Source organism: Rosa chinensis, chromosome 7, assembly GCF_002994745.2.
Source record: "Rosa chinensis cultivar Old Blush chromosome 7, RchiOBHm-V2, whole genome shotgun sequence".
NCBI classification, from domain to species: domain Eukaryota; kingdom Viridiplantae; phylum Streptophyta; class Magnoliopsida; order Rosales; family Rosaceae; genus Rosa; species Rosa chinensis.
This window is the reverse complement of record NC_037094.1, coordinates 54,968,306-54,995,972: the sequence shown is the minus strand read 5'-3', so window position 1 is coordinate 54,995,972 and position 27,667 is coordinate 54,968,306. Positions and strand designations below refer to the sequence as shown.

The 27,667-nt window shown below is 39.8% G+C and overlaps 3 protein-coding genes across 3 annotated transcripts; 1 reads left to right on the top strand and 2 right to left on the bottom strand.

Moving 5' to 3' along the window:
* Nucleotides 1-242: 242 nt before the first annotated feature.
* Nucleotides 243-1,540, bottom strand: LOC112178195. Its single transcript, XM_024316385.1, has 2 exons — nt 1,260-1,540; nt 243-963 (listed from the first exon to the last, which is right to left on the bottom strand). Exons 1-2 carry the CDS (start codon nt 1,538-1,540, stop codon nt 243-245), a joined length of 1,002 nt encoding a protein of 333 aa, XP_024172153.1.
* Nucleotides 1,541-9,360: 7,820 nt separating this feature from the next.
* LOC112179276 lies at nt 9,361-12,284 on the top strand. Its single transcript, XM_024317645.2, has 6 exons — nt 9,361-9,448; nt 9,547-9,595; nt 10,840-11,061; nt 11,303-11,425; nt 11,591-11,823; nt 12,047-12,284. The coding sequence occupies exons 3-5, from the start codon at nt 10,864-10,866 to the stop codon at nt 11,816-11,818; spliced, it is 549 nt and encodes a 182-aa protein (XP_024173413.1). The 5' UTR covers nt 9,361-9,448; nt 9,547-9,595; nt 10,840-10,863; the 3' UTR covers nt 11,819-11,823; nt 12,047-12,284.
* A 3,856-nt stretch (nt 12,285-16,140) lies between these two features.
* Nucleotides 16,141-26,925, bottom strand: LOC112179716. The gene is made up of 6 exons (XM_040512041.1): nt 26,750-26,925; nt 26,584-26,657; nt 26,444-26,490; nt 16,674-16,830; nt 16,479-16,580; nt 16,141-16,326 (listed from the first exon to the last, which is right to left on the bottom strand). Exons 2-6 carry the CDS (start codon nt 26,591-26,593, stop codon nt 16,295-16,297), a joined length of 348 nt encoding a protein of 115 aa, XP_040367975.1. The 5' UTR covers nt 26,594-26,657; nt 26,750-26,925; the 3' UTR covers nt 16,141-16,294.
* Between the last annotated feature and the right edge of the window lie 742 nt (nt 26,926-27,667).

The following is a 27,667-nucleotide window of genomic DNA, read 5'->3' as shown; positions in this document are numbered from 1 at the left end:
CACCACCGCCTGAAATAAACGCACGATGAAACTAGTCATACCGCATACCTCTCCTACTCCTCGTGGCCGCTTACTCGGCCCAAGCAGACTTTTGCCCCCCATGTCCAACCAAGCGGAGCTAAACCCAAAAGGTGGGCCCTTAGTGAAAAAGATAAGTATGGGCCTCACAAACAGGCCCTTGTCAATGGGCTTTGGGAGAATAATTATTCTATTGCTCTCGAGGCTTAATGCGAGGAAACCGCCTATGATTCCTCCAAATCCCAGATACTAGGAAAGTACTTCTTCAAGTATCTGTCGTTGATGGGGTTGTGATGGATATCACCATCCAAATCCTTGAGATGAAATGCCCCCTTCTGTAAGATCTTGTAAATAACGTATGGGCCTTCCCACCTGGGAGTCCACTTGCTACGACCATGTAACTTTTCGCCTAGCAGGAGAATTGCTTTCCACACCAACTCTCCCTCGATAAAACTCCGCCCCCGCGTCCGCTTGTCGTAAGCACGAGCGACTCGCTGCTTCTCCATAATCAGGCTATCTAAAGCCTCCAAGCGTTTTGTGCTAAGGTCTTTGTGTTCCTGCCACATAGCCTGAACGTAATCCTCTCCGATGAGATGATGTTGTTCTTGAACTAGTAATGACTGGACGTTGACTTCCAAAGGCAGGATCGCATCATGGCCGAACATCAAAGCATAAGGTGTTGTCGCGGTGGGACTCCGCTTAGATGTGCGGTAGGCCCAGAGAGTCTCATAGAGCGTTTCGTGCCACTGTAGCGAATTGGCTTCCAGCATTTTCTTTAGGAGAGTGATGACGATCTTATTGCTAGCTTCTGCCTGGCCGTTGGATTGGGCATAATAAGGACTAGAATGAATGAATTGTATGCCCCATTCCTTTGCCAGTTTAGCAACTTCTCCACCCACGAAGGCTGCCAACCTGTCTAAAACAAATACTTCTGGAATTCCAAACCTGCAGATGATGTTCCGGAACAAGAATTGTCATAGTGTACCACCGGATGCCTCTTTCAGAGGTTCTGCTTCAACCTACTTAGTAAAGTAAGCAGAGATGACTGAGGATGAATCATTTTAATTAAGTCTAGTGCCCATCCTCTCGCGGGCCAAAGCTTTATAATGGGCTGCATTAGGACGTTGGGAACATGCTGGACTGGTCCATGGGCCTGACAATCCGAACAACTTTTCGCGAAGGTGATACAATCCTTCAGAATGTTGGGCCAGAAATATCCATGTCTTCTGAGCAGCCATCACATTTTTGGACCTGCCTGATGTGAGCCGCAGATACCAAAATGAGTTTCCCGCATGAGTGGCTTTGCTTCACTTCCATACACACATCTGAAATCTAAGCCATCTTCAACTCTCCTACGAAGCTCATCATGTCTGAGGAAATAGTTGATGGCAAGGAAACAGATCCTTCTGTCTGTGGTCTGATCAGGGTCCTTGAGGTAATTGATCAGAGGGATGGGCCAATCCAAATCGATGGATTCTAAGGTCACTACTAATGTGTCGTCTGGAGGATCTTCTCTTGCCATCCATAAAGGAAGCGTTCAACGCTGAACTTTTATGATCCTCTCGCGTACGCCGAATCTCAGGGTTATCCTTGTTGCTAGTTGGGCCAATTCGTTCGCGGTGAAATTATATTCGCGGGGAATATGTTCAAACCCCACGTCATCAAACTGGTCTACTAGCTCCAGCGCCCTATTCAAATAATGAACCAACGCAAAACTACCATATTTGTACTTCCCGCAAATCTGATTAATAACCAAAAAAGAGTCTCCCAGAATTTGGACGTCTCTGACTCCCATTTCCAACAGTATCTCCAGGCCTATGATCAATGCCTCATAGTCCTGCTTGGTTATTGGTACATTGATACTCCATCTGGAATGAATAAGAATAGTGATCCCCAGCCGGATTCTCCTGGGCGATTCCAGCTCCTGCCATGGTTTGAGTTCTGGAACCATCGAAGTATAGTACCCAAGGTTGTAACATTACAGTTGCCTGGTGACCCGACAAGGGTTCAGGGTATGGCCATCCAGATGTAATAGTTGCGACTTCTAGTTCGCGAATCTCAATGGCCTCCAACATGGGATGATGTGCTAGAAAATCCGCAATGGCTTGACCTTTCACTGCCTTTTGTGGCACATACTGTAAAGAGAATTCTGAAAGAGCCAAAACCCATTTGCCAATCCGGCCCCTAAGAATGGGCCGTGACAACATATATTTGACGAAGTCGGTCTGGGCTATTATGCATGTAGTAAAAGACAACATATAGTGACGAAGCTTGCATGCAGAGAAGTATAACGTTAAACAAAGCTTCTCCATTGGTGTGTACCTTGTCTCGCAATCCATTAACTTTCTACTAAGGTAGAAAATTGCATGCTCTATTCCCTCTTCGTCATTCTGTGCCAACAAGCTGCCTATTGATGCTTCTGCAGCTGAGACATAGAGTTTGAGTGGCTGATCTGGTTTTGGCGGAACAAGAACTGGTGGATTTGTTAGATAAGCCTTTATGTGATTAAAGGCTTCTTGATGCTTCGCCTCCCATACAAATTCTGTTTGCCCTTGCAGCCTTAGCAGAGCAGAAAAAGGCTGAATCTTTCCTGCTGACTTGGAAATGAATCGTCGTAAGAAATTGATTTTTCCTAACAACCTTTGCAGCTCCTTCTTTGTTCTCGGAGGCGAAGCGTTGATCACCGCTTTAGCCTTATCCTCGGATACTTCGATGCCCCTTTGATGCACAATAAACCCTAGGAAATCGCCTGCTTGAACTCCGAACACACATTTCGCCGGATTCATCTTTAACTTGTGAACTCTCATGCTTTCAAAAACCTTCCGCAAATCCGTGATGTGGTTTCCCCGCTGCTTTGATTTGACAACTACGTCATCAATATAAACCTCTAAGATCTTTCCAAGGATATCATGGAAGATTAGGTTCATTGCTCGCTGGTACGTGGCTCCCGCATTCTTCAAACCAAAGGGCATAACCACGTACTCAAAAACTCCCGCGAAACCTAGGTATCTAAATGTAGTTTTGTGTCTATCTTCTTCTGCCACTGGAATCTGATGATAACTGGCAATTCCGTCCATAAAGGATAATCGCTCATGACCGGCTACTGCGTCTACCTACATATCCGCGACCGGCATGGGGTAGACGTCTTTGGGAGTGGCATTGTCGAGATCTCGATAGTCGACACACACCCTTATTTTGCCATTCTTCTTTCGAACTGGAACAACATTGGATAGCCACTGATTATACTTGGCTACCCTGATGATTCCTGATTTATGCATCTTCTCGACTTCTTCCTTGACCAAAACCTGGGTTTCCGAATTCATCTACCTGGATTCTTGCCTCACCGGATTGTGATTCGGGATTGTTGGTAGTTTATGACAGACTAGCTCAGAAGCTAGACCGTAAAGCAATCTTCGAATTCCAGTAATAAGTCGATAAGCGTCTATTTTTTGTCAAGCTCCAAGTTCTCACTGATTGCCACTTCCATTGGATCCGCTTTAGTCCCTAAGTTTACCTTTTCTACAGGATCTCTGACCTTCGGCGGAGTATCATCCAACGCTGCCGGAGCTAGTCGGATAGGTTCTTCTTCCTTCTCGCGATCAGAGAACTCTTCATCTACCTATTCTAATGTTGCTACTTGCGCATAGGCCTCTTTTTCGATCAAATATGAAGATAATCTATCGTACAAAGAAAGCAAGGCCTGTACCTCTTCTTGTGGGAGGTCGTGATCCATTAATTGATGTCTGAGGATGGCACTGCATGGCCGAGCCTTTCGAGGTCGTTTTTTGCGACCGCGAACCCCCATTGTGCCAATTCAGAGGCTGTCACCCTTGTGGGGCGGCCCTTATTATCAATACCAACGACCTGTAAAGGAGAAATTGGTTCCAGGTAGTACTTCGCATCTATATAGCTGGCGGCTATTGAAAAAGGTCGCGGGTCTGCTTTGACAATTTCCGCTTTGTCCGCGACTTTGTCCCATATGATCAGCTCCTGGTGAAGGGTGGATGGGACACAATAACTCCTGTGGATCCAGTCGCGGCCCAGAATTGCACTATATGCCGCATAGCAATCTGTAACAAAGAAAGCGTAAACCCCTTATGTTGGACCCACCTTGACTTGTAGGAAAATCAAACCCAATGTTTTGGTTACAGTTCCCGTGAAGTTCTTTAGAGTCAAGGATGTGGATTGGATCTTCTCTTTTTTGATTCCTAGTAGCTGCATGGTTCTGGTAGTCAAGACATTGACTGCGGCGCCTATATCTACCATGATCTTGCCAACCTTGATGCCGTTCACATCGGCAGTGATATACAATGGCCTCATGTGTTGTGCCATTGTTAGCGTTGGCTTGCTGAAAAACATGTCCCGAATCCTCTCATTGGTGTCTGCAACCTCTGCTGCTTCTACCTCTTTTGGTTTCTTCTCGAGAAATGACGCTGCTGAGGTGATCTCGAAAGTTTGTTTGTCCAATGATTTATCATCCTCTGCTTGGCATTGAGCTGCCACTGGCAAGGCATATTTTGATGATAGGACATACACCATATTACATGTAATGTCCAACATGTCCGCTTTTTCTGATTCCGTCGTGGGAGGGCTCAAGTCAACTTCTGCCGCGAGCTTGTTTGCAACGTAAAAGGCCAGCGATCCCTCTTGGATCATGGCCTGCTCTTGTTGATCTGCTGCTACGGGGAATTCCCACTTCGGTGGCCTCTGTTTCGATGAGGAAGCCTCTTCAGACTTCGCAACCACTACACTTTGAACCTTCTTAGGCTTCCACTACACAGTCGCGGACCGATTGTCTTTGCCCCCAGCCTGTCAAAGATTGAAGGCTTGCCCTTTCTTCCTTCGCGAGATATTCTTCGCCAAATATTGATTTTACGAACTGGGAGCGATTCTTGCCTCGTGGGAACTAAGGACTTCTCTTGAGTGCTGCTCTTGAGGACACATGGCTTTCGTTCTTCACGCGATATTCTTCGCCAAATACTTTCCTTCCGACTTGGCGGTGATTCTCACCTCGTGGGAATTAGGAGATTCTTCTCGCTATCTTTCTCACGCATGCTGGGTTTTGGCACTTGCCTGGACAACTTAAGATGCCGCTTGGAGCCCTGCGGGGAAACGAACCTGTCAGAGGTTAGTGCCTCTACCTATCTCTGATATTCCCTTGGCGACCTCACCAGCTGCGATGGTTTGATCAATCCTTGGTCCAACGCTGTTAAGGTCCTCTTGGCTTATCCAAACCTTCACTGGAGCTTTCTCTTCCTTGAAGAACTCATCTCCGTCGTCTTACCCCTCTCCCGCGTATACCATTTCCTTCCTTGATGGTGTATGTCGGCATTGGAGGGATGTAAGGTCTGGTTAAAACCTCCTGCAGCTTATCCGTCTGCCCTTCTTCCCTTGCGGCTTTCAACTTTTTGAATAAGTTTGAGTCCCTTGGAGAAGAAGCTTCTGAACCACTTTGCACCTTTGGGCTGCATGGTTGGAAGTTTCTAGAAGATGATACTAACCTTATTGGCGGCAGAGATCCAAAGCGGACGGTCTGGGAGATTTCCTCATGCAGCGCCTGAGTGTCACATTCTTCCTTGCATCGTGAGCATAGGACGACGGGTAAACAAGTCATGGATTCCTGCTTCGCAGTTTTGTCTCCAGCCCTTTTCAAATCCTTAGCCGTGTGGTCTGGACTTTGATTCTACTGATCTTTTTCACCCCATGCCACGTCCACCATGTTGATGCCGGTGTCTGGGAAGGGATCTAGATCTACCAATGCTGTTGCTTTTTCGGCGCTTCTACTTGCAAACTACCGTTATTTAACCATATTTGGATCTGATCCTTCAACTTAATACAATCGGCTGTATTATGATTCCACATATTATGAAGTTTGCAGTATTTCTTCCCTCTCAGCTATTCTGGTTTGGGAAATGGGCCGAAGTCAGTTTTCACCATCTTTGCGGCGATCATTTCATCCAAGATTTCATGCGCTTCGTTCGCATCGTAAGTATAACTTGCAAACTCTGGTTTGGTGAAAACCACCGATTTGAGCTTCACCGATTCTTTGCACAACTTTAGCTGCTTTATCGCTGTTGCCTTCTTCCCAGTGAGCTCCAGCGCTGCTACCTCATCCTCTTCGGACTCCTCAGCCTCTATTACGCCAGATTCCTCGCTCCTGTAGTAAGGATCATAGGAGCTTGATTGATGACTAAGCGCAGCTACTGTTCGGCGTGTCCCAGGGATGTATGTCTCTTTCGAGGCGTTTTTCATAGCGTCCATTTCTCAGAGCAAGTGCTCGAAACTTCCTACTTCTGTGATTAGTTCCCCCATGGAGCTGAATGTGCTTCCATGCTGCTTCTTGCGTTGGCGAGGTTCTAAGCCTTTGATTGCCAACTTCACCAGTTCGTTCTCCGGTAGAATCACGCTCAACTTCCCCTTCTGTATCTGGAAACGCTGAAGGTATGTGACAGCAGATTCAGTTGGCTATTGAGCCATCTGGGTAAGTGAAGCCAGATCTACTTCAGGCTCGATAGTCCCGAAATTTTCTTTGAACAACTTTTCCATTGCGGGCCAACTCGCAACTGATCCTAGTTGCAGCTTGGTGAACCAGGTAAAAGCAGCCCCCGACAAAGAAGTGGCGAAGATCTTACACTTCAGACTATCATCATTCTGGTATTGGCCACGCTGTACTCGAAACCTGACCAAATGGACTGCGGCACTTTCGACTTCCTCTCCCGAGAAAGTAGAGAACGTGATGTTCTTATATCCCCTAGGATAAGGTGAGTGCATAATGTGCGGTGGGAAAGGCCCGTGATAGGCCTTTTCCAAGTTAGGCCTCTGGTTTGCGGCCCTGATCATAGCTTCTACCTCTTCTCTCCTTACATACCCTGGGTCGGGAGGAGGATGAGTGTAGGCCATTGTTTCGCCCGCTGGTTGATTCAAAGGTGTAGCATATGAAGTTTGGCTGACCAATGATATTCCACCTATGTGGGCCGTCTTAGTCTGGGCTGGCGTCTGGGATGTGGAGCCTGCTACCGTTTGACTTCCCGCGGTCACATTGACATTTGGTAGATTTCCTACCATACCAGTCCGTTCTCGAGCCTCTATAGACTCGTCGAATATGCACTCATATCCGTCGCTGTCGTACTGGGCAGCTATGGTAGGCTCTAGGACTGTCTCCCTACTGATCTTCAAACTCCCTCTCTTCTGCAAAACCGACGATGTATTTTTGTCTTTTTCGCCGGTTATCGGAACGCTCGACTTATTTTTGGCAGATGCGACGAGTGGAATGAAAGTTGCCGCGCCGCTACAGCTAGCTTTTTCTCGAATATTTGGCGGTATGTATTTGCCAGTCGCGAGAGTTAGACCCAAAGAGCCGAGAATAGCATTAGGATCTCCTAACGTCCTATTCATGACTTCTCTGGCCTGGTCTAGCTCAGCCTTCTGCATGGCTACCTGCGTGTTTAAAGCCAATCCCTCAGTTCTAATGGCCGCTACTTCAGTAGCGACTTTTGTGGCTTGGACTGCTTGGGCAGAGATCATTTCCACGAGTTGTTCGTGGTTTGTGTGTATTCGGCTTGTAAAGTCTTGAAGCCGCTGCTCAATCATCCGGTCCGTTCGCTAGAACCATTGAAGAGCCTTTCGACTCTCAAGCACGAACTTCCGCCTTGATGCTTCCATGAAACTTTCAGTGTTAATCTTCATGATAGCCATCTTTTGCAGGATGTCTGCATCCTCTGGTATAGGGAGAGGAACATATTCCCCGGCCGCCTCACTTGCTCCAACCATACTGGAATGGTCAGTAGCCTGCTCGACCGCCTCTGCTCGGGATGTTGCAGAGTCTCCGCTATCAGAGATGGACGGTAAATTTCCGGTTGCCATCTCAGATGGTGGCGAGTCAAAAGAAAATCTTTGAGTTACTTGCTCTTCCGAAAGGCCACGACAATCTACATGATGGTGTGGCTTGTAACTAGAGGCTTTATGTTTTGGGCAGTTGACGTACACCTTCTAGTAAGGGTTATCGTTTGACTTCCCAATGATGACACTTGTGCTCTGAAACACTTCTGATTGTGTCCTACTGGGCGTGCCAAAATGTTCGGCTCTAGTTTCAGTTTTTGTTGTAGCTAGTCAACAGTCTCTTTTCTTGCTTGGGCGTGCCAGCACCATTCGGGTGCGATCGTCGGGGATGTCCCTTAACCTGACTTCTGTCGAGCGATTGTAGACGAGGAGAGCACCAACCTCGTCGCGAGATTCTTTGTGCCTCGTGGTGAGGACTTTGTTGAAGTTTCTTCTTGTTCACACAGTCGATACTCAATATTGTAGATTGAGCAGAGCGAATATCACCGGGAAGTATTGAGATCTTGCTAAAGCATGACTCTAGCTTGGCTGGGTTGCGAGGGCGTTACCCTTGCTTGGCTGGTTTCTGTAACCGTTGTGGTCGTGGCACTATCGTCGACTCCCGAGGAGACTAGGACAGATGTACGTTGACAGAGGGTTCGGTGGCACTGACAGTCGGCTCCCGTGGAGACTGGGACTAGAGTGTGGTCACCTGTAAGAAGAGAAGGGTTGTTTGCTCCGGAGAGGCTTGGATAATCATAGAGATTAGTCGATGAATTGGCCGTCTTTGTAATTTCGTTGTAGCCTCTATATATAGGCTACTTTGCATATTCATCAAGCCACAGTCGTTGGCCTTGAAACAAATCAAAAACCCTTAATGGTCTTGGTAGCTGTAGTGGGCTGATAATTAATAATTATCAGCCGGCTTGGATATTGTTAGAATATAGGCCAAGCTGAGTGCCCATTGGATGTGAACGCGGGATATGCTTCTTTACTGCCTGTTGGTGAACCCTTCTGCAATAGTGGCGCACCAATATTGCTAGAATATAGGCAAAGCTGAATACCTTTTGGACGTGGTTAGCTGGGATAATATATTTAATCCTATCCCCGCGAGCACATCGCATTAATAGCGCACTAATATAGTCATAATGCTATATTCCTGTTCTTCTGCAACTGTGTACGGACCCCATCGCATGCTTAATCCCTTTATTCTACCGCGAGCAAAGCTGCACCGCACTCCCTGACCTCCTCGTGGACGAAGAATATAATGATTACTCCATGTGGGTTTCGTATCGTCTGACTTACTGGGCCTTTGCATGGCTTCGCAGGGATTCCATCAGGATTCCCTTGCTAGGTCTGTTTCTTGTTCCTTGTATGGGGCGCTACTCTAAGGGTCCAGCCCAAAAAATACTTTTTGGGCTCAAACAAATATAATAAACGGAACAGGACGGGGGCTGGATCCTAAACCCCTTTTCAAAAAGAAAAAAAAAAAAGGGGTAATTTAGTCTTTTAAACTCCTTAAAATTAGATCTCCTTCATCCTTCTCGGTGCATCCATCAGCCCTCTCTCAACTCGCCGCTGCTGCTTTTCCTGCTCGGTCTAAATTTTCAAGGTTTGATTTTGGTTCTAGACACAAATCATACTGCTCTGGGTTATTTTATTTTTAATTTTGTGATGACCAATTACAATCTCAACTGTTCCTCTTCTTAGGGAAGCTCCTCCAGCTTCACTGGAGCAATTACCTGCCGTCAAGTCCCAGGTATGCCAAACTCTAGCCGGAAACTTTTCTGAAATTCTCATTATGAAATTGTGAATTTCCCGATTGAGGGCTGCGGTTGTTTTTTTTTTTTTGTCTGCGGTTCGTTATATGGTTGCAATTATTATTATTATTATTTTTTACACGAAAGAAGTAAAGAAATTTATGTGCATGATCTCAGTGTTCTCAGTTTGAGAGATGACACTGCAATGTACCACACAACTGTGATTAGATTTTGCCAGGTTTTCTCGCACTAAAGATTTGATTCTTCATTTCGCTGACATGCTTTCAATAACTTATTTGAAATTTCTTATAGGGGTCAAGTATCAAAAAACCACATTGATGGTAAATATACAACTAAAACCACAACTCTAGAAGGTTATGCCACTGCACTGTCATCTGCCTCTCTTATTTTATAAACAAGGGAACCTTGTGAAATCACGGTTTTAGTTCATTTAAGCACTACCTGTATAGATTGTCACTTAGTGGACGGCAATACTAAGAGTAAGAAACTACTTCTTTTGTTTCAAGTTACTCTCATTGTACTACTGTTCAATATGTAAAGCACTTTGGGATCCGTCATACTATCAAGTCGTGAGGCATTTTGGAGAATCCGTTCAAATTTCTCTGTTTTATTGCAGTTGTGTGGTGTCTGCCTGCCGAGCCCAGTTTTTGATGATGTTGATGTTAGTATACTGCCATGTTGCACTATATTGACATCCATGCCATTGAAAATTGGGGACTCATAATCCACATCAGCCAAATGGAGAAATGGATGGAAATTTGGGTGGATGCCCCAAAGTTTCTGATGACCTGATGGTATGGAACCTGAAGTGAAGGATTCTTTTTGTTGGACACCAAAGTGTCCGATTGCATCTACCGGAGGCCCCCTTTTTTATATGAATTCTAATATTAATCATGCAGGTTCAGATTTTCGTTCTTTACGTCTAAACCTTTTTTGCGAACTTATTTTAAAGCCAACTGTTCTCTCCTGATTAGTTTCCTGTAGTTCAGTTTAGTTATTTTGTCATAGGGAAGGTGATTCAAACTTACGACATGATTAAACATTGTGGAAACAAATACCACTAGATCAAAAGCTAGTTCTAGTTTGTTTATTTTTGTATTTTGTTGGGGGAATTCTGCACACACACACACACACACACACACACACACACATATATATAAATTGGACATTTTTGGATTAATTTATTTGTTTGTAACTAATTTGGGGGTTGGAATTTGATCAGGCAATTGTTATAACTTTGGGAGGCATGGCAATGACTCTTCGGTCTGTGCTTGGAACGCTGGGGAGTATGAATAGTAACAAGAGAGATATCCTGGTTAGGGCTTTTAAAGTTTGGAGCACATCATTCAACCCGATGCACAAATGTAAGGATGCTTTGCTAACTACAACACCTGGTTCTGGAAATTCTGTGTGGCTACATTCCATTCCCGAGAGTGTTGTAGAGGTACTATGGCATTCCGATGCATCTACTGCTTTTTACTTTTACATGTTTAACCTTAGTTTATTGTTTCATTCTGTTTGAATTGTGAATGATTTAATACAAACAATTGGATTTGACAAGATGACTCCCCCACCGGGTGACTAACTCTTTTGTATTGAATCTACTGGAACACTATCAGGGTTGCTTTTCTTCCTATTTGTGGTATCTCTCTCTCACACCCACACATTGTCATTTCTTTCTTCAGATTTCACTGCGCCGTCGTGGCCCTCGGTACCATTCATCTCCTCAGCCGTTCTATCTTCCCATGCATCATTCCCGGATTATAAAACTTGCCCAGCTAGCTCTGGAAAAATTCAACGAGCGAAAGGTTTGACATAACTTTCTGTAATTTTAGCTAAAATAGGAAAATGTTTTGTTTTTCATAGCGTATGCATCTCTCTCTCTCTCTCTCCCCCCGGGGGGAAGAGAAAGGAGTTTCATGCTAGTGGTTCTGTATATTGTTCAACTTTGGTGTTGTAACTTCTCTGTTTAGAATGCCAAACTGCAACTTGTGAGAGTGGGGAGTGCTGATTACCAGAGAGATGCTGTGTTCACTATCCACAATATAACATTAGAAGCAGCTGATTCCGGTGTTATTAAAGTTTACAAAGCAAGACTTGTTAAGATGACTTTTCGAAATTCACCTATGACACTTAAATCATTCGATCTTGTTGTTGGCGCGGACTGTTTAGTTGATCTTTTATATGGGACCAAGCTTTAGTAGAGGTAACTACTTATGGGCATGTTATCATTTTATACATGGCTTGAGAAATCAATATTTTTCAAAAGAAGTTGATGTATTTATTTACAGCAAATTGACGAGTAAACAACATAGTAATTGGGGATTGAAACAGGCTTTATGACGAGTAAATAACATAGTAATTTCCTATCAATGGTAATACTATAAATACATTGATGGATTTGTGTTATCATATCTCTTTTGTTGTAGTCCCGACATTTGGCAAGAGAAGGAAGTTCGAGCCAAGATAAACAATGGGGGTATTCACAAAGTTAGCCGGTGCACTATTGGTTATATTTATTTTTCGACTATGACTTGTAGTATGTCACTATATGAACAAAGATGTTTCTAATATCTTGAGGAACAGTTGGGATTAGGGGATTGTGGATCATTATCACTCTGCAAAGATTATAATTTGATCGACGCCAAATGATTTTTGCCTTTCTAATTGTTATACTGTTATTGAATTCCATGTTACAATTGAATGAATCTGCTCTTCACCCGTTACATGCAACTCATCCCATTGTCATTCCAACAAGATCTGTACGGTTGATTTGACATAATAAAAGATTCTCAAGTTTTGAAAACCAGACATTTAGTTGCTCTGCTACAGATTGATTTGTAGGAGTAGGAGTTCAGCGGCACCACGTTTGGAAATTAACTCAATGGGAAGCCCATAACGACTATGATTAGTCATAGACTAGAATGAAAGAGTGTGCATACACGCTATAAGCTAATAATTGAATTTCAAGTCCTGTTGGAACTGAGAGAGAGAGAGAGAATCATTTTGTCTTCGTCTATTTGAACGAAGAAGAGAAACAGTGGAAATCATCTTCTTCTCGTTTTCTCTAGGGTTCTATTCATCTACACCCTTAGTTAATAGTCTCTTCTTTTTGGACTACTGATTTCCTTTTTCAAAGTATGAAGTTGAATTGTGATGTCCTTCCTGTGTCCAGTTGATTCGGATTATGATATTTCTTCTTGTTATTTTTGTACGATGGAGGAGCTATGTAGTTTAACACTTGGGCATCTGCATCGTCCTTTTTCTTACTTTTCTCCGTTTTGGGATCCATACCTTGGTTTCATGAAAAGATTTCCGGTAAATGCAGTAGCAGGTTTTCTAGTTTTGTCATTTCAGTGTCTCGGCTAGTGTAGTAGCAGCTCTATACTTCTTTTGGCTTTATTGAATTATGTGTTTTTAGTTGTATCGTTTTGCTTTGATGTTAAGTTTTAGTAGTAATGAAGTAGCATTTTTTCAGTTGTTTTGGTTTGAGGTGGTGTAGTAGCAAGGTTATATGTTCTCTCTTTTTAGTGTAGTAGCAGGGCTTTGGCCATACAACGGCACGCTACATTTTTTAGGTTCAATATCGTCATTTTTCCGGATAATGGTTCTACATTACGAGTAATTGAGAAGTTACGATGATCCTTACTGGTAATCTCTTGAATTAATGAACTTTCTTCTCTTTTTTTGTTAAAAATAAAAGATAAAAAAACAAAAGGAGCAAAGAATGCCTATGTTGGTAACTGAACTCTTCAAACCTCATCCAGGTCAGGTCAAATTTGAAGCAAACATGCATCTTTTGTTAAAGTATGCATTCATAACAATTGGAGAAAATCTGTTAATGACGATCTTTCTTGTTCATGATTTCCAGCAAGTTTTAAAAGAAATAAATTGCCAACACAATGTCGAAGCATAAGCTACTAAATGTATAAAATTCATAGCCATAACAGTAACAGTTAATACCGAATCGTCTAAGACTAGAAATTCTTCCCGCGCTTTGCTGCGGAGTTTGTTCTTGTAAATGAATTAGCATGATGAAATATTAAAGGAACATGGTTACATATTATTAAAGTATCAAACAGTTTTTATAGATGTTACATTTTAGTTGAAGCTTGTTCAACTGGAGCTGCTGCAAAAATGCTAGTTTTACAAAAGGGCCTTCAGTTAATCTAGCGAAGGTTATTGCTGGAGCTTGTTCAAAAAAGTGATTGCTCCAATCACAGTTGCACAAAATGCTCTAGCTGATTGCCTCAGTTGCAGCTGCATTAGACGCTGGAGTTGGTCAGGAAAAGTTGTTGCTGGAATTGATTCAAAAAACAGTGGTTACTTTTTTGTCAACTAAGACAATAGAGTTCATATATGTCAGTATTGAACTTCTTTGGTCTCGATACTCTTGATACATGGACTCTCATTTTGAAGTTGTACTGAAAAGCTTGTATCTCAAGAATGAAAGTAGATTTCATTGTTTTTTCAAGCTGAAATTGGCAGATAAGATATGTAAGTTCGTTGATAATAAATTCCAAATCAATTATATTAGAGTCATAGATAAAAGAAATGTTGTATTTGAATTCAGTTTTTATATTGTAATGATATGCACACATGCTTTTGTACATTCAATATGAAGATAGAAAAAGGCAAACTGGTATAAGCTCAATGCATTAACATTTTCGGCTTCAACTAATCAATTATATTTTAATTCAAACCAACTAAGATTCCAGCTTTTCCCTTTCTTCATCTCACTAATTTTTGACCAATTAAAGAAGTAACAATTAACAATCATATATAGAAAAGGAGCAAGACCCAACAGAACAACAATGTTCAGAAGCAGATACTAAAACAAAAACAAAAAAAAAAAATCCAATTGAGAATTATTAATATAGACTGTAAAGCTCAATTCATCAAATCCAAGCTAGCCAACTGGAAGAAGAACCCCAATTTCATTACTATGTTAACTCTTTCTTTAAACTTTTCCTTCTTTTTATCTGGACAGTTAGGGGAAATATGTCCCATTTTCTTACAAATAAAACATCTAATTGGTTTCTTAAGAGTCTTCAAAATTATTTTGCCGTTTCCTAAAATGTTTGTTAGGCTTATACTGTTTTCTAAAAGATGTAGACTTCCTAAAGTACAATAAACACTCCAAGTCTTAATTTTCTTAGAGTACTTCTTATTATAACTGAAAGGTAATGACTGTATAAGATATTTACAGAAAGGATCATGTGCTTTCTGAATACTAATATTTTGACAAAGCTGTTTTAGGATATTAAATACAAACTGTATTCCTAGATTTTTCTTTATTTCTATACCATGTATACCATCTCTCAGGGGTCGTGGCTTGGTTAAAGCCTCCTCCCATTCAGCTCGTAGGAATTCTTCTATAGAACCAGGTAATCTATTAAGGTACTTATCTGAAGTTGCTTTATCTAAGGTTAATTATGCTGTACTGGCATAATGCATGAAGTACTGAGTGAAAATTCTTATATCAGCTATGTTTGTAATATGAATTCTTTCTAAAGTCCTGACTGCATTATTCTGTATTCCTGCTGTCTTTTCTTTACCTTGTCCTAATACTAAAATCTTGATTAGGATAATGAAGTTATATATATTAGCTCCCATTTCTACTTTGGCTGCTAACTCCTGACTCCTGAGGTGCTTTTCTTTTATAGGCATTATAAATAGCTAATGCATCTGGTCCTAGGAATGGCGCTGCCCAATTCCAAGTTCTCTCCTGATGGATCTGCTCCTATATTTGCATGTAAATATGCTCTAGCTAAACTTGTGTGAACAACCTACCCTCTCAAGCTCTTCCTTTTTCTTGGTTCATACTGATGATCATTTGAGATACAGATTTTTATAATCTAACTCATGGCACAGCAAAGAATTCTTTGTTTCTCATATGGTGCTGAAATCTGATAGCATCTGAGGAAAATAAAAGAAAGACACAGAAATGAAAACAGTGAGGATAAAGCAAGACCTGAAATTCGCAAAACTAAATCTCTTCGTTACTTGACCAAAATCCTTCAAAGCTGATAAGGAGAAAGGAAACGTGGAAATTAACTCAAAAATTAAGTGTCCTAGCTACTTGACCTGTGACAATAGAAGCGGCTATTTTTCTTATAGTGATTGTAAAAGGACAATGAACCAAAAATTGAAGTACTGCCATTACAAAAATTGGAGATTAAACTGTAATCATAAACAGAATGGCACACATATGCTCCACTGCAAATTGTTTATACAGAGAAGAAAAGGCAAGAGATCGACTAATACCTGCTTTGCTATTTTATGCTTTTGAGCAATATGGTTTCCTTGCAAATTGACATTATTCAGATTGACCAATGAATGAAGCACCTGCATTGGAGTATAAGAAACAATCATAGTAAAATCAAATACACAAACAAAAGCTTCACTTCACTTATCGCCCAAATCTAGATTTTAGTGTCTGATTTGCTCATTCACTTTGCTAATGAGCAAAATAAAGTAGATAGATAATGAATAAACCAAGCTTCAAAAAAAAAAAATCCAAACTAATAAAGCGAAAATTTTGTACCAATCTCTCTCTATCTCTGCAGCAAAACTGTTGTGCCATTCAGGTATATAAAAAAAATATAAAAACCACCACAATTCTGAAATTTTACCCAAAATCAAAAACCCACCTTCAACCTCCTCCAATCAATCAATCAAACCCCAAACTGGAGTACGAACAATACCCCTACATAATCCAAACCCAAGTCAGTTGAAAACTACCTGGATTGATTTCTTAAACATGAAAAACCAAAACCCAAAACGGTGATGTATGATGGTTGAAAAGCTGAGAGACCGACAAAAAATAAATGAAACAAATTCGAAGCGATCGTAGAATACCTGGGATGATCAGTCTACTCAATTTCTGTTCAAATCGAGCATCAACTTCTTCCCGTCTCCCTCTTCTTCTTTTCCTCCTCCTCCTTCTTCTTTTCTTTTCTTCTGTTTCAACAAAATCCGAAAGCAAAAACAGGTTTTATTAAGCATAACCAAACAGAAACCCAACATAGACTGAAAATCTAACCGTAAAACCACCTTGATAGTCTGCAAGAGCCGATGTCGGTGTGGAGATATTAGTGGAAACAGAAGATCCTACAGAAAACATAATCATTTTCAATAGCTCTTCTTCCTTTGTATCTTCAACGGTTTCTGCACCTCGAAACCTTCCATTTGCAGTAGCAGCTTCATGCACCTACACGAAGTAGCAGAACAGATTGGCCATCTATGAAATGCGTAAGGAACTAATGACTAACTACTTGAAAAGTAGCGGATCAACAGTACATACAATCAATGTATAACCCTTGATAACCCATCAGTCATTTATCTTAAACTTGTTTCACAGATATAATATGAATCCATCTGAATAAACCAAGATACATAATCAACCCACACAAGCAATCTGAGCATTACTGAAATAAATTTGTAATGATGATAATCAAAAGTAGCATGCCATAAGAAGTTACCTCCATTTTGAGTTCCTTTACTCCATTCATTCTTTACTCCTCTAGGTCACCTAGCATAATCCTAGCCCAATTCCCAACCTCCCTCACTAATTTGGATATTATACTAGCCAAATTACCCCATTAATGGTTCAGCAAAACCAAATCAATTAGGAAATTCATGCCTAAACATATAACAAGCCTCTGCAGCCCAGTTAAATGCATCAAAGCAATCGAAACTTTTCTCTCATCTCCTATTTATCAGCCTTGTTTAACCACTCAACAGGGATCCCCTCCCCCAAGCTTACTAACTTCCAACCTCAAATGCTTCGCAGGTCAGTCAGATCTATTTGTGGAGTCGTATGTGATATGCAATTGGTTTCCTAAGAAAAGTGGGCAATTTGTGAAGTGTATCGAGGGACATTAGCAGTGCTAGTGGCATACATAGGAGCAGCTGACATTCGGGGACAGTAAGCTTTGGCTTGAAGGTAACTTGGGAGAGCAAAAGGTCATAGCAGCAGAATAGCATTATGCCAAAAAGGCCTTCAGACGACACACTTTAGACGATATAAGTTTTGTTTTATGTCGTCTGAGTTTTTCAGACGACATAATTTTTTTTTTCTGTTGTCTGAATATACACTAAAACCATACTGGTTTAATTTGGAAAAATAGTGAGCATTCAGACAACACATTTGTGTAGATGTAGAAGGTGGTGATTTCCTATCTCAAATTTGGATAAATGGTTAGCATTCAGACAACACATTTATGTAGTTGTAGAAGGTGGTGATTTCCTATCTCAAATTTGGAGGGATATCCAAAAGTTGATGAATTCTTTTCCCTCTCAAATAGCCATATGCCCTAGTTGACTGGAATATGTTGTGACATTCAGACAACATTTAAATGTTGTCTAAATGTGGGGGTTGTTTTAAAATTTCCCAAGTAATTTTGACTTATGTCATATCCCTCGCAATTAAGTCACTTTTTGTCCTTCTCAGTCGATCAATCAGCTCTCTCATCTCGACCTAGAAACCGCGAAAACTAAAACACCAGCCTCGCTCTCTCCTTTTCACTTAGCTCTCTCAGCTCTCTCCGATCTCGGTTCTCTCTCAGCTAATTTCGATTCGGTTCTTTTCTATTTGGGGATGGGGTGCCTTTCATCCTCGTCAAAATAACAAACACCGTTCAGTGTTCCGGTTACATAAAACCCAGACCTCTCTCTCTCTCTCTCTCAGCCTTCTTGATAGACGACAGCGGCGAAACGGCGGCATTCAATGACTTTACTTGGTGTCTTCTTGAATCCAAAGTCAATCACTCAGTGAGTCGTCGTCTTCTCTCTCACAATCTCTCATGGACGGTCGCTAGTACTAGCCCTCTCCCTCTGTCCTCGAAGCCTGACTGCACCATTGAAGCTTTGTTTTGAGAAAGGTGCTGGCTTTAGTCAATTTTTTTGGGATTTATATGATCTGGGTTTCGTTCAATTTCGTTTTTATTGGGTTTTTAATGCATGTGTTTTGTTTTCTCAATATATGAAATTGGTAAGTTTAATTGAAACACGGTTGTTTTGCAGATCTATACCTTCAGATTTTTCACCCCGAAGCAATCAAGACCCAACATAAGAGTTCCCTACAAGAAAGATTGGTTTGCTATATCGACCATTGGGGCTTGGTTGGTGTGATTGTAGCAAGGTTAGTCCTTTGTAGACTTTTGAACTGATTTTGTTAATAGCATATTAAGAATGGGGAGGACACCATCCCGATAAGCATGGTTGATTTTTTGAACTACCAAACACTGAATTGAGTTTGGTGATTCAAATAATTTTATGGTCTATTTTGTTGCCCAATGAATTGAATTAGTGCAGCAGTGGAATGGTATTTGTGTATCTCAGTAATCTAGTGATAGTTTCCTTCTGAGAATAAAGAAAATTGGGTTATGGTCCTATTTAGATTGTTGTTTATCAGTGTAAGTATGCTATCCTGCACCCAATTTTGAAGCTTTTTTGTGTTTTTGTGTTTGGGTTAGTTTCTTTTTAAATTTCTTATTATTTTTTTACTTTTCTTTAGTTAAAACTTTCTGTTATATATATATATATATATATATATATTATGTTTTAATCAATTGTTTTATTTATTTTTGCTTGATAATTGTTAAAGAGATAAGAAGGTTTGGGGTGATAGAAAAGAAAGAGAGTTAGAAACCAGATGAAAGGGGAAGAAGAAGGGAAAAGAAAAGAGAGAAGAGGGAGATGAAAAGAGGAAAAAAAAGAAGAAGAAAGAAAACATAAGGGAGGGGATCGATTGAGTGTTATAAGAAAAAGGAGGATGAACGAATGAGAATGGGAGTTTGATTTTGCTGCTTTTGAAACTGAACTGTGAGAAGGCAAAGGGAGGAAGTTTTCAGAAGTGATGGGTTTCCGTTCAGATTGTTTAGTATCTATGGTTGTCTTGCTTTAGGTGGCTGACTCCTCTGTTTTATAATTTTACTTGAATTTATTTATTGCTCTGTTGATGCTTGGTCAAGATTCATGGCTTTGTGAATTTGTTATGTGTTACTTATTACTTTTCAAATCAAGTAATTCATTTGTGAAAATTGAGTTGAGGATTTGGTGGTCCGATTATTCTATTGCCTTGAGCATATGAACTGATTGTGGGATTGGTGTGCTTGGATGGTTTGATTATTCTCGGTTTGTTTTGAGTTGGGGGAGTGGCTTTTCTTTTATTCTGTTTTTCAATAATAACTTGTTTCCAATTTATGTGATTTCAATTATGTTTTACCTTTTAGAATTCTATTAATTTTGGTACTCTGGGGTTTCGACATCCTTGTTCTAATTTTACTTAGAGGAAAGGTTGTTGTCCAATAGAATATTACTTCTAGTTAGGACTGAAGATTATTAGTTGTTGTTACTTTGATTTAATAGCATGCACAATCTTCTGAATCTTCTTTGGGATTATGTTGTTTATTTCTACGAATAGTATTGTGCCTGTAAGTGGTTGGTGGAGAACACTGAAATCCTTCTTTGTATGCAGATATCTCCAGTAAGTTCAAATTTCGTATCTTTTCAAGTAAGTTCGTTATGTTTCAGTCTTTCCAGGAGTTTGGGTGTGATTTGTTGTAAATTTGGTATAGGTGGCTGGATTTGTGAAATACAAAATGGGTGTTAGCAATTGGAAATTGATTTGTTGGAGCAGTTATTGGCTGTATTAGCTGCTGAAAGCTAAGGGTTTGAGGTACGGAAAGCAAACTTTTCTCTAGCTTGATTCTGATTTGGTATGTAATTGGTGTGATTGTGTTGGAACGTTTTCCTCTGCGATTTTTAAGTGCAATTTGACAAGCAGAGAGTCACACCCCAAACATCTAACTAGATTGTAGATGGTTTAGTTTAGTTACTACCTGGGATATGAAAAGCCAAATGGGGTTGTAATGCTTCATGCATCCTCTTTGTATTCCCTTGTTTACTCTCCAATCTAGTAGCTATTGTTTTGGCTTGTAAGCTAGTTCTTTTTGTTGTGTCTCTCTTGTTTACTCTTAAAACAAACCAACTTTAAAATCAAAACTTCATATTGTGGTTAAAACAGCTTTGCTGAATTTTCTGAGAAATCTGCTGATCTGTTAACTTTGAGCTTTGTATTGCCCTACTTACTGATCTCCAAATGTCGTGAAATTTTGATACGTTTCTGTTCTGCTAGTTAACAAATGATCTGGAAAGTTTCACCTTATTTCGATGTATAATGAATCATCAGCTCTTCAGAGGAAGAGGATCTTGTGAGTGAAGCAAATGGTGGTGGGAGTAAAGCGGGAGATGAAGTGAGGTTAGCGAAGGGCAATGACTTGGCTGAGTCTGTGTCTTACAGCTCATCTCCGTCCAATAATGATAGTGATAATTATGGTGTTGGTATTGCTGTGAGGGTGCAACCAATCCATAATGTGTTTTCTCCGAATGGGAAGCTCAGACGTAGTGTTTCGTCTTCGTGGTAAAGGGATCAGCTTTTGGGAAGTGGTTCCTATGGAACTGTCTATGAAGGCTTTACTGAGTAAGTGACTACTTGCTGTATTCATATGGCCAAAGTGTCTTTGCTGGGTATCTAAGTCTTTAGCTGCTCGCAGATGGGTTTCTTCTTGCTATTGAACTTTGAAAAAGTTGCTCACATGTTGTGTTTTAATTGCTGTCCCTGTGTTGGTGGTGATTAGGATTTTACATAAATTAGTTTGAACTAACCTCAGTCAGAAGAAGACTTTGAATGTTGAACATTGTACTCCAGTATTTCCTACTTTGAAGACATGGCTGTCCTGATTTGCATGCTTTAAGTTGCTTTGAATTCAACAAAAGGAACTTCGATCCCTATAGTGTGGCAGGAAACTAGGAATCTATTGAGAAGTTCTGTGCTAATGAATAGAAACATAGGGCTTCGTGAATAGCAGTTTTTTGACATCTGGAATAGCCATACACGGTTTAGGATTTCATTTCTGATCATACCTTTTTCTCATAGCTGTTACTCAGTCATACCTTGTCGGAAGATTTAACCAACAGTTACTAGTGTAGTATGATCATACGAATTCCGTAGGCCTATTTATATTCATCAAATTTGTTATGCTTCATATAAAGTATTCGCCAATCCCACTACCTTAGGAATTTTACTATATAAGTCTAGCTTTTAGAACACTTATCTGAAAATTAAGAAATAAATTATATCAAATGATGGGGATTTTGAGAAACTATTGAGAGTTTTCTGTTAACGATCGATTGCAGTGGATAAGGTCTTCCTTTTGTAATACAAGTGTTCAACTACGATTTTATTGAGTTCTTGTAGTTTCCAGAGTTTGTTTAAGGACCGTACCCCTTATATTTTCCATGTGATAATTGCTGTTCGTCAAACAAAGGACTGACGTTTTGACGACTCTTTTGATGAATGAACTGTTTGGTAATTGGTATTGGTGTTTAGCATCAAAGGTTTTCTACTTTTTTTTATTTTTTTTATTTTTTATTTTTTGGTCCAAAAATGTTTTCTACTTAGTTTTCACTGTTTTTGTTTTATTGCTGGCCCCTCATAACTGATTTATATACCTAGTTCCTGCTTCAAACCATCTTGCCTAAATTTGTTTTTTGCTGTGCTCTTAGAAGGTTTTGTAAGTTCTTTATCTGTTAAAATTAAGTGATTTTTGATTTTCCTTGATCCGTTGGCTCAAAGCTTTAAGATTTCTTAGCCAAAACATGTAAAGTTAAAAGAAAACAAGGGATAAAACGAGTATGGGAATGGATTAAACAATGTTTTTCTTGTCTGTTTTCACTCTCCATTTATTCTATTGCAGTGATGGATTCTTTTTTGTTGTAAAGGAGGTTTCATTACTCGATCAAGGAAGCCAGGGAAAGCAGAGTTTTTTACAACTTAAGCAGGTATCAACTTTTTCGCTATCTCTTACTCTCAGTTTATATATATATATATATATATATATATGGATTTTTCTCAGGTGTGGACGTCCGTACCGAAATTTCGGTACGGATTTCCTATTTTCGACCACTTTCCGGCCACATTTTTACATCTTAACAGTTCCGTTTTTAGGTCCTAATGTACAGATCATCTCTACAAAATTTCAGCCAATTTGGTGATCGTTAAGGCATCCAAAACTGCAATTTACACGAACGAACCAAATCTGTCGAACCGGAACCGTTCGTATTTATAATGGTAAATTGCAGTTTTCGATGTCTTAACGATCACCAAATTGGCTGAAATTTTGCAGAGGTGATCTATACATTAGGACCTAAAAACTGAACGATTAAGATGTGAAAATGTGATCAGAAAGTGGGGGAAAACCGAAAATCCGTACCGTCCGCACCGTAGCGGGACTGTATATATATATATGTATGTATGTATGTATGTGTGTATATATATATAGGCTTGGCATCTCCTGAAGCCTAAGGTCAAACTTGATTGCTCCTGATACCTCATTCTGGGATGTGGCATGACCGCATAAGGTAGATCGTTGTCAGGGGTGTGAAGCTGTCCCACTCTCTATTCCCACCCTTTGCATTCACCCTATTTCTGCTGTGACCAACCCTGCCCTGATATGTTTTCTCTTTTTCTTTCTGGGGTATTGGAGCAAGTCCTGATCTTAGAATGATTGAATTTTTGCCCAAATACCCAATTGTTGTGACAACCATATATATATATATATATATATATATATATTATCAAAGAAACTATAAAAGCGTTTGAACATGACAACATTGTTCAATATCTTGGTACAAACAAGGTATGCTCCTTGCTTCCTTGATTTGCATCTCTTCTATGTTCCTGTTAAATTATCTTAGTAAGAAGTACAACTTTTGTAATGACTTTGAATTTTCTAGACTCTCTTATATCATTTTGGGACCCAGCACCACTTTGCATTTAGTATTTACAATCTATTCTTGTTGACTGTGGTTAGTCCTTTGTACATAGGTATTTGTATGTGTTTTGTTTTTCCTTATCTATTTATATATATATATATATATATATATATATATCTTAAGAGTTAGGACCAACCAACAACTGTTTTTCTGTCATGTAGAGTTTTTAGATGAATTCTTTCCAAGCTACTTGATAACTGCTACATCAGTTTCTATTACTCTTTAAGAGATAGATTTTTTGTTCAGTAAGGAAGAGGGGCTTGTTCTGAGAGCTCTATAGAAATCATAGTTTTGCTTATTGGAGTGTCTATATTTTCTAAGGTCTCAATATTGAATTAAGTTATTGAATGAACTCATTTGGTTTGTACACTAATTGTGAGTTCCGTGTAAATATTGCTCATTCTTATAATTTTTAAATTTTAAACTTCTATTGTTTTTGCTGCAATGGAATAGTTTAGCTTAGTTACAGTTGTTAAATTTTGATACATATATTCTTCTGGGATCCTATATTTTGTACATCTCATAGTATATATGCCGATCAACTTTGCCTCTGTGGATGTAAGGACTGCTATTCTTTTCTTCTCTGTACTTATGAAATCATTAGTTGAAGCCTGTAATCACTTATATACCATGTGTGCATGAATCTATTGTTGTCATGCGCTATCTAGTTGAATTAAATTTTGAAGTCTCCTTTCATTGCCAAGTAGTCTTTAATTTGAGCCTGCTTCTATAGGCTTTTATTTGCTGGTCTGCTAAGATCTTTTTATGGTTCAAAATATAGTTATAGGATGAGACTAAGCTCTACATCTTACTTGAGCTTGTAACAAAAGGATCACTTGAAAGTCTCTATTCAAATTATCTCTTGAGGGATTCTTAAGTCTCTGTGTTCACAAGGCAGATTTTGAGTGGCTTGAAATATCTTCATGATCGTAATGTGCTCCACAGGTAATATTGTTCTCTCAAATGTAATATTAGTTTGCTTCTGTAATTGTATGTGTTATTTTTTTAGTTTTGAACTCCAGATAGCATTTTTTGCTGTACTAGTTACTCACAGTTTAGGTTACTAGGATGATTCATTGATAATTGACCATATCCCAGTTTTGTGTCAAAAAAAGAAATCGGTCATGTCGATACTGCTATTAAAATAGGATGTCCCATTTCTATACTCTTATAATGGATTTTCTTTTTGCTGAATGCCATAGTGAAGCATTTATAGTAGAGACAAGTTAGTTTCCTTTCTGTCTCAAAAATATTGCCTTGTTTCAGGGCATTCCGGAGCAGATTGGTGATAAGACTTGTGGATATTAGATTATGCATTACATGAAGGATATAGTGGAGGACAAAAATCAAGAGTGGAATGCTAAGGTAATCTGCAACTAATCTATTGTAATAATGATTTATTGGATTAATCCACTGTGATCTATAACTAAGCATCTGCATGTCCTTGTTGTCATTGCAGTGGGAAAGAAAAGCAAATCACTATTACACAATGGAGAATGTTGATGTTGTCCGGGCAGAGTGGGAAAAGTATGTTCTTAAGTTCAAAGATAACTAGTGTGTAGGTTAACTAGTAGTTGGAGATATGTATCATCGGTTTTTGAACATGCATAGTTGATATATAGGCCAGATTTTGATTGCAATATTGCTAGCTATTTTGCCATGGTGTTTAGTTGGTTGCCCAGTTTAGTAGATATGGGCCATTTAGAACTGATGCTGATGATTAGGTTTGTGTACATGAGACAATGATGGATTAATGGAAATTGCAATGATTGATTTTGAATGTGGAGTTTATGGTTTCAGGAATAGCCAATTTTAATTTCTAGAATGCATGCATACCAATTGTAACAGGGGACTACTAAAATGTGTTGTCTCAAATTGCAAGCTACAACAAAAGCACACCAAAACGTGTGGTTGCAGCTACACACAAATAACACAAAAACCAATTAGAAGTCTATTGTCTTTTTGGCATTGGGACAACAGAAAATTGTAGTCTAAAAGGCAAAACAACAACATAAGTTAGATGAAAGTATTGGCTAAAGCGTATAACAACAACAAATAAGTGTGATTGGACTTGATCACAGACAATATAAAACACGTACTATTAGTGGTCCTTTTTATATTCAAACCACAAATATTTGTCGTCTTAATAACCTCAAACGACAGTAAATTGTCGTTGTAATGAGACTGACATAACAGAAAGAATATGATATCTATTGTCTAAACCATTTCCCAACATCACATACGTATGATTTCAAAACCTTTCACACAACACTTAAATGTCATACAAACCTACCCTAGAACAACACTTAATTGTCCTCTGATGCTCTTTATGACCACATATAATTGTCATTTAAAGTAAATTAGCACAACCTTTAATTGTTGTTGTATGAGAGAAGACACTACATACGAGTCTTCATATTTCTTATTTAAGGGCATTCAGACCACACAAATAAGTCTTGCAAATATGCTTCACACAATAGTATTTAAAAAAGACTGTGGTTGTTTTGTTTATCAGACAATACAAAACTGTTTTTTGAATGCTTTTAAAGATACAAATCACAATGTTCCCAAAATGCAAAACTCATCAGACAACACAAGACTTTTATTTTTTTATGTCGTCTGATGCCCCCAAGAGGCGACACCGTACTAGACGACATATTTTTGTTCGTTCAGACGATAGAACTGTTCTGTCGTCTGAAGGCCTTTTTGGCATATATAGGCTCCAAAATACCTCATTTGAAAACTATTTCGCTCTTTAAGAGCTTGAAATTGGCCTTGGTGATGGAAATAAGAACTAGAAGAGTTGATCATGCTTCATAGTACTCGAGAATGAAATTAGTGTGCTGATAATAATGTTGTGTGCTTCACCATATCACCCACATCCTCATATCTGAACCCATACTAACAGAACTATAGGACACCATCTATGAATCAACATGTGTATTGATCATACTAGTAGAAGAAGAACAAGTTTGAGTGATTACCATCCGGTCTCTGGACATACATAAATGTTTGGTCTTCATCACGGACACTACAATAAATAAGTACAGATTATGACAAACTTTCTACAAATGAAAGGGGCCCTTAAAATGAATCAAAGAGGAAGTAGTTATCTAACACTTACATGCAAGCATATGATACGCCCGTCCCAAAGCTATGTGTTTGTATCTCTACATTCAGGGCATGTGACAAAGTCGTCTACAAAAAAGTGTCAAGATTAAGCACTGTAATCAGTGGAACACGAGAATCACAAAACCAGGTAAATAAAAATATCAAAGCTAGACACTCACCAACATACTGATCTAATGCGGTTCGAATTTCTGTCACATTAACTTTTCTGTTGATCACCAATCGTCTTTGATTATCAATGAATCCTATTGCACTCAATCCGTCCAGCAACCATCCGACATAAAAGAAGAAAGAAAGTCCTAGGAGAGAGAGGCTCTCGCTTCTCTCTTCCTCTTCAGCTAAACCCGGCCCTCCGTGGTTTTCATCCCGACCCGTTTCGTGGTTGATCTCTCTGCCCCGGCAGTGGCAGGTTTGCTTTTCCCTTTGGTTTTCTTCCTTTATCCGATCACCCAAATCTTCCTCTTCTATAGATCTCAGATTACCTATATATCCCTACCTTTCTCCCAATTTTCAACTCTCAGTTTCTTCACACAACAGGTGCACGTCTCCCTCACCAATCAGTTTTTTCAACGAATGTTCACCGGTTCGGTGCTCCGACTTCGGTGTTGTGTCGTATGTCTTACAACGGCACGTCAGCGATTCTGCTGCTGCCTTTCTCGATTCCTATTTCTTTTTTATGTTTTCTTTGGTTACCGTTCCGCCTGGCATTTTCTTGCCTGGTGATCTGCTGATGGTGTTCGATGGCGTTTTGTCTGGTTTTGAGATTTGGTTGTTGGATTCTGCATGGGATTTCGTGTGTTCACTAGTTGCATTCCTCATGGTATCTCTGTATCACGCAATGGATCGGTTTGTGGCGGTGTTAGCACCAGCTATTTCCTTCTCCGTTGGGTCTGCAATTGGGCTAAACCTGTGGTGGTGCTCCGATGTCGGGATGAACTGGGTATATTCCAATTTTCCGATGGCAAACAGTACTGTGACGTCTCTGGGTCACTTAACTAGTCGACAGGTGGCTGGTTATATTTATGCTGCTGTCCTTTCCTCCCTTGGAGGGTTTGCTACTTGGATGGATAATGATGGGT